This window comes from Zeus faber, assembly GCF_960531495.2.
Source record: "Zeus faber genome assembly, chromosome: 3".
NCBI lineage: Eukaryota > Metazoa > Chordata > Actinopteri > Zeiformes > Zeidae > Zeus > Zeus faber.
This window is the reverse complement of record NC_137190.1, coordinates 29,563,454-29,570,953: the sequence shown is the minus strand read 5'-3', so window position 1 is coordinate 29,570,953 and position 7,500 is coordinate 29,563,454. Positions and strand designations below refer to the sequence as shown.

General features: G+C 41.3%; 1 protein-coding gene across 2 annotated transcripts in view; it reads right to left on the bottom strand.

The window, feature by feature from the left end:
* The window catches only part of pla2r1 (phospholipase A2 receptor 1), a 34,482-nt gene that overhangs the window by 1,778 nt on the left and 25,204 nt on the right, over positions 1–7,500 (bottom strand). The window contains exons 24-28 of one of the 2 annotated variants that reach the window (XM_079998183.1): positions 4,431–4,666; positions 2,699–2,879; positions 1,566–1,700; positions 1,180–1,302; positions 280–453 (exon numbers count right to left, since the gene is read on the bottom strand). In XM_079998183.1, coding sequence (XP_079854309.1) covers positions 280–453; positions 1,180–1,302; positions 1,566–1,700; positions 2,699–2,879; positions 4,431–4,666 — 849 coding nt within the window. Of the gene's footprint in view, positions 1–279; positions 454–1,179; positions 1,303–1,565; positions 1,701–2,698; positions 2,926–4,430; positions 4,667–7,500 lie in introns of those variants that run through there. The other variant, XM_079998184.1, reaches the window with a different exon arrangement.

The window sequence follows — 7,500 nt, the reverse complement described above, 5'->3', positions numbered from 1 at the left end:
TGATGCAAGTAACAAATTCCAAATATCAAGACAAAGTTGACAAAGTTGAAGAAAGTTACTGCAATAGTGAACATTGCGAGCTCTGCATGTGCACATTCTCAAATACCCCAGAGACTGATGACCCCTGTCCGTATTTCGTATCAGCACGAAATTTGCGCGCCCCTGGCGATCAAGCCGAGATGCGCCGCCACCGGTCTCCGCGCCCCTGGTGTTCCGACGACCCTTAGCCGAGCCAGACTTGTTTCTCTCTTTTTTTTTTTAAAGCCGCACTCCACGTACTGGAGTGTGTTTTGCAGATGAATCCCAGCCGCTGGGTGCACTCCGCCAGGTTCCACACGCCATCCGTCACCCTGGTGGACACGCAGCTCGCGGGCAGCAGGCTCGGGTCCGGGGCCTTGAAGTACCAGTTGGTGTAGTCCACGGGGGAGCCGTCCACCCAGGCTAAAGAGCCAGCTGCAAAACGGAGCAAAATGGGAAATTAAGAGCAGTTAAAAAAGCCATTTTTAGTTAATAACTTTTAATTTCTTTATATCTAGTTTCATTCAATAGATGTATTCCTTTATTAATTAATTAATTTGTTAATTTTAATGTATTTTTTTTTATTCTACATAAGACGGTGAAGCTTAAACTTAAAGAGGAAGAAATAAGTCACAGAAGAAATAATCAGAATAAGAGGATATGATTGACATATAATGTGTTGCGATGGGAAAAAAAGCTGAAAATAAATATTGAGCTTCCCAATGAAGTGCTCAACCCGCCCAGATTTATTCGCCCACCCAGGATATTCCCATAAACACAGACAGACAAATGGAAACGTCATTATGCTTCATGATTTAATTTCATGTAAATGACAGAAATAAAATAAAGAGACAGCAATAAGATAATGGAATGCATTTTTGAAGCACCGATTGTCGTTTGGCAAAGGCCACTATGTGAGCTGAGAAACATTATGACCAATTCACGTCACTGACGATTATCAGTGTGCACGTCAGGAGTTTGGCAAAAAAATCTAAAGTCCTTTGAGTCCAAAATGGAAAAACTTGAACCCGCAGTAGAGAGAGCGTGGGGGAAGAGTGATGGAAAGGAAGAACAGTAAGAACAAGGGGGTGCGGTCGGGGTGACTAGTCACGGTGATCTTCTATTTTGATTGGAAAAATGTCATGAGGTGTGTGTCCTTACTGTCGGTGTTGAAATACATTCCCAGCCAGACGGTTTGATGGGTGAAGCCAGACGACCAGATCTGTTCCAGAACGAAGCGGTTCTCCCTCTCGCTTGCGATGGTCAGGACGTCGGACGTGTTGACTGGGAATGTTAAAAAAAACATTTTGCTTTTATTTTTATGATTATTATGATCGAAGAAATCGAATAATTTATAGCGCTGGTTTGAATCCTTCTACGATGGAGAAATGCTTCCACACTTCGCCTCCAGGGGGAGCAATTAGAGGATATGTTAGCTCAATTGACACTAAAATGGGATTTCAGGCCAGAGTTAGTCCGGAGCAAAGCACTGAGGAGGAAGATGATGAAAGAAGGGACAGGACGGGTTCCGGCCGTGGGGTCGCTACCTTTCTGCCTGCAGTGCTCTCTCGCCTCCTCCAAAGGAAGCCTTTGCATCACAGGCTCAAAGTTGTAGCAGCCACTCCCGAATTTCACCCACGTGGACGGACACACCACCTCGTAGGTGGCGAAGGCATCGCTCCCTTTGGGAGGATGGACAAATGAGTCAGAGGGGGAAAGGCTTTAGGCCCTGTGATGAAACGATTGCCAATGATGTGACTCCAATAATAATAAATCTCATAAAATCTCTCACTGTTTCCTAAGTGTGTTAAAAGTATATTTCTACGAATTGTTCTTAAACTTGGTGTGCATTTTTTGGTACTTCTTATATCCTTTTATTTACCAATTCAAGGCACAATTGTAGTATATTTGTCACTAATATGCACTTGATTGCAATGTAAGCACACTTATAAAAAGTATATTGAAACATTAACGCCACTTAAGCTGTACATAATTAGACTTGTTAAAAGTGTGTTATTTTGATCGTCCAAAGTAACCAAAAATACTGCTCATTTTAATACTATTTAACTGTGAATACATAAAAGTATGCTAAATATACTCAGTATACTTTCAGATGACACATTTAAGTATACTTTCATATCACACACTTAAATATACTTTTATGTAGCACACATTAAAGTATACTTTCATATAACACACTTAAGTATACTTTTATATACCACACATTAAAGTATACTTTCATATAACACACTTAAGTATGCTTTCATATAACACACTCAAGTACGCATTCATATAACACACTCAAGTACGCATTCATATAACACACTCAAGTATGCTTCCATATAACACACTCAAGTATGCATTCATATAACACACTCAAGTATGCATTCATATAACACACTTAAGTATACTTTCAGAAAACACACTTAAGTATACTTTCAGATCACTGTCGCATTTTGGCCAGGGAGCCTTTTTGTTAAGTGCTAGAAATAAAAGCTCTCGCCATGTTGGCAATCTACAGCCAGAAAGACTCCATCTCCCTCGCTGAACTCCTACCAGGGGGCCGAGACACCCGCACACTCAAGTATGCTTTCATGCACACACTTGAGTAAAGTATACCTCTTCTCACTTGGGTTTACAACCTGAACAGCAGTTAATTGAAGTTCAAATCAGCACTGACTTGGTGTGGGAACATGACACAGCGCCCCCTGCAGGACGGTCTCGCAGTCGGCTCGGCGCCAGCCGCCGCTCACGTCCATGTACACGCACTCGCCCGCCACCACGTCGTCCTCGTTGTCGGCCACGTCCCAGTGCGTGTACACCGTGTCGCTGCCGTCAGCCCACTGGTAGTTGATGCCGTCCTGGAAGGGAATCGTGCCGGACGGTTTATCAGATGTTGATGGTGACCTTTCGGAAAAAAAAAAAACAACCTCCAGTACTAGTGCTAAGTCGCTTTATTTTATTTTAAAAAAGTGATCCTATCGTCATCATCATCATCATCATCTGGGAAACTCCCGCCAGTGCATGCAAAGGAGACAGAAGAAGGGAGGTTGGCATTGAACAAAGACGTTCAAGAAAGAAAGAAAGAAAGAAAGAAAGAAAGAAAGAAAGAAAGAGAGCAGGCATCCTCAAGTCAAATTCACGACTTGAATATGTAAGACTCAGAATATGTGGTAAACATGAAATTAAAGAAAACATCGATATACAAATCCCAAGTGACTGTAATATCTATGGCAACGCAGAGAAGAGAAAAATGTCCAATACTTCCATTTCGTTTTGGGTTTGTCAATGTGTTGAAATATTCCAGACGTTTCAAAACCCAGTTTAGAACAATTTCCAGCTTCGACCTCAAAACAAATCAGTGGTGGAAAGTAACCAAGTACAAGAACTTAATTACTGAACTTAAGTACTTTTTCAAGTATCTGCACTTACTTAAGTATATTCCCTATAGACTGAGTATATATTTCAAACTTTTACTTTGTACCTTTCCACAGAGTGAATCTAGTAATTTCCACGCGGTTATTCCGCTCGGTGAGTAATCCGGGGGCTGGATATAGATTAGGATCCTTGGATAAAGGACACCGAGTGTTGGAGCTGCCTGACGGGGAAACATATGCTCGCATGCGGCACCATACATGGGCTGGACGCCAGGAGAGAAAAGCCCTGGAGACACGCGAGGAAACCGAATCTGCCGACGGGAGCCGATGGGGTTCAACTGGGTTTTCTATTTTATCTTTATAATCCAATCTCTAATAGTGGGATGGTCCGCTCTGTTCGGCAAAATTCTTCCGCCATCCGATTATTGTTTTTAATGGTAAAGGTACATGGCAATAGCATTAGGCATGTGACACTAAACAGGGTGTCTGCAGGAATCAGAGTGGTCAATTTAATGTTTTTACAGACCTTTTTGAGACCAAATTGTACACAATTTAAGACTCCACGTACGATTTTTGGAAGAATCAGCTTTCTCTTATTCAGTATAGTATCGCAGGTACGTGCTGTATATTTGGTGCAGGGCAGAGGTCAGTATTAGGTAGAAATATCGGAAATGTTGACTCCGAAGCAGAAGAACCCATAATCATTTGGACGAAAAGAAAATGCCGCAGACAAAATGCTGATGTTGAAGTTCAGTAAAATTGAAGACTTTGATTGAAGTGAATAATTTAATTGGAGGCCCTAATATTTGTAAGAATGTGAGTTTACAACATCTCAAGACTTTTTAAGGACCTGCGTACACCCTGTCTGAGGCACACGGAGGGAAACGTAAGGAGAAAAACAATCAAACGCAGACGAGTGGGATCACAGGACACATGCATCCATGCCCGTCAACGGCCGTTCGACGTGATTCAAGACACACACAGAGAGACATATGGAGGTTTTGAGTGGGTGGTTTTGTGGAAGTGGATACCTACGTCTTGGCTATACAGTCCGATCCAGTGGGGGACTGCCAATGTATTGACAAGCACAGTAAGGAAAGCCTGGTGGTAGGGGTCTGTAACGCTCACTAGGTCAGAATCACTCTCTACGCACGTGTGCAGCGCCTCGTACCAGCTCATGTTGCCCGCCGCCACCTTGTAGCTGCGGCCCTTGTACTCTATGTTTTCGGGGAGAGGCTGGTGGTACGACTGGGTGGGGGGTTTGGAAGTATCTGTGGTGGAAATGGGGGGAGAAAGAAAGAGACAGGCACGTTGCTTGTTACCGAATGGTTTGTCTCGGATTGTTGAACGGTCGAGAAAGAAAGAAAGAAAGAAAGAGAAACAAAAGCGGGTTCACTCCCCCTGGTGGCCGACATTCGAATTTAATATTCACATCGGGGTTTATGGATAATCCACATTTCTGCCAAGTGTTATTCATATGGATGGTGGGGTTTTTTTTTATCTTGCCTCCTGTTTTTAAAGGTTAAATTGATTTCAAAAGGTTGAATCTCATGCATTAGTTTTGTTTGTTATTAATCTTTTTAAGTTTATTTCATTTCCCTCAGTTGGAGGCATATGGTTTCTATTTGAGTATTTATTATTATGAAGAGCAAAGAGCAAAGAACAGGCAAAGAGTGCAAATTACATCATACCTACAAGACTGTTTGTAGAAGTTTGCTTTTTTTCGGCTATTTGTGTATATTTGGCAATTTTTATTTATTTTGTTTTAACTTAACTTTTTATTTAAGATCTATTTTTTAATATATTTCCTCAGACTCTCAAGCGTTTTTAAATGCTAATCGTCTGTAGATACGCACCATGACAAATTCCTCGTACATGTAAATGCGATAAACTCGCTCTGATTCTGATTTTAATCTTGCCCGACACTTCATCAGCTGATGGAGACAAGGATGGAAATTTTGAAAAGGGGCCAAACGATGAAGCTTTCCGCTCAGCCGAGGAGGGACGTCATCGATCCCACCGGTCAGACTCGGGTTGCCCAGCCGAGTATTGAATTGGTATCGATCTACCGCTACCTACAAAAGATCGCGTTACACGGCATTTTGGCAGGAGAGAAAAATAACCGTGCCCCTGGAAAATAAAAGCTCATTTGTTTTTTTGTTTTATTATAAAATTAATAATAATTTAAATGAAAAGTAAAAAATAAAGAAAATAAAAAACCTCACTTATTTCTTACTATTTCGACCTAAAGTGTGGTTATTTTTTCTTTTTTTAAATTACTCCTACCCCTAACCCTAGCCCTACTTTGCTCGTGCACGTGGCTGTTTTCTGTGCTTTCCATGTTTTTGTATCTATTTTTATTTAGTTAAATTTATTTTTGTATCTTTATTTGTTTATATATATATATAGAGTAATTTACTTAGGGAAAACATTATATATATATATATATATATATATATATATATATATATATACATACACACACACACACAGTGGGGCAACAAAGTATTTAGTCAGCCACCAATTGTGCAAGTTCTCCCACTTAAAAAGATGAGAGAGGCCTGTTATTTTCATCATAGGTATACCTCTACCTCATATATACTATGAGAGACAAAATGAGAAAAAAAAAATCCAGAAAATCACATTGTCTGATTTTTAAAGAATTTATTTGCAAATTATCGTGGAAAATAAGTATTTGGTCAATAACAAAAGTTCATCTCAATACTTTGTTATATACCCTTTGTATGCAATGACAGAGGTCGAACATTTTCTGTAAGTCTTCACAAGGTTTTCACACACTGTTGCTGGTATTTTGGCCCATTCCTCCATGCAGATCTCCTCTAGAGCGGTGATGTTTTTGGGCTGTCGCTAGGCAACACGGACTTTCAACTCCCTCCAAAGATTTTCTATGGGGTTGAAATCTGGAGACTGGCTAGGCCACTCCAGGACCTTGAAATGCTTCTTACGAAGCCACTCCTTCGTTGCCCGGGCGGTGTGTTTGGGATCATTGTCATGCTGAAAGACCCAGCCACGTTTCATCTTCAATGCCCTTGCTGATGGAAGGAGGTTTTCACTCAAAATCTCACGATACATGGCCCCATTCATTCTTTGCTTTACACGGATCAGTCGTCCTGGTCCCTTTGCAGAAAAACAGCCCCAGTAGGTATGGTGTTCCCTTGGATGCAACTCAGCTTTCTTTCTCCTCCAAACACGACAAGTTGAGTTTTTACCAAAAAGTTTTAATTTGGTTTCATCCGACCATATGACATTCTCCCAATCCTCTTCTGGATCATCCAAATGCTCTCTAGCAAACTTCAGACGGGCCTGGACATGTACTGGCTTAAGCAGCGGGACACGTCTGGCACTGCAGGATTTGAGTCCCTGGCGGCGTAGTGTGTTACTGATGGTAGCCTTTGTTACTTTGGTCCCAGCTCTCTGCAGGTCATTCACTAGGTCCCCCCGTGTGGTTCTGGGATGTTTGCTCACCGTTCTTGTGATGATTTTGACCCCACGGGGTGAGATCTTGCGTGGAGCCCCAGAGCGAGGGAGATTATCAGTGGTCTTGTATGTCTTCCATTTTCTAATAATTGCTCCCACAGTTGATTTCTTCACAACAAGCTGCTTACCTATTGCAGATTCAGTCTTTCCAGCCTGGTGCAGGTCTACAATTTTGTTTCTGGTGTCCTTTGACTGCTCTTTGGTCTTGGCCATAGTGGAGTTTGGAGTGTGACTGTTTGAGGTTGTGGACAGGTGTCTTTTATACTGATAACGAGTTCAAACAGGTGCCATTAAAAAGAAAAAGTTACATGTCTGTGAAAGTCAGAAATCTTGCTTGTTTGTAGGTGACCAAATACTTATTTTACAGAGGAATTTACCAATTAATTCATTAAAAATCCTACAATGTGATTTCCTGGATTCTTTCCCCCCATTCCGTCTCTCATTGTCGAAGTGTACCTATGATGAAAATTACAGGTCTCTCTCATCTTTCTAAGTGGGAGAACTTGCACAATTGGTGGCTGACTACTTTTTTGCCCCACTGTATATATACACACCAAAAATAATGAATGAATGAATGAATGAATGAATGAATCAATCAATCAATCAA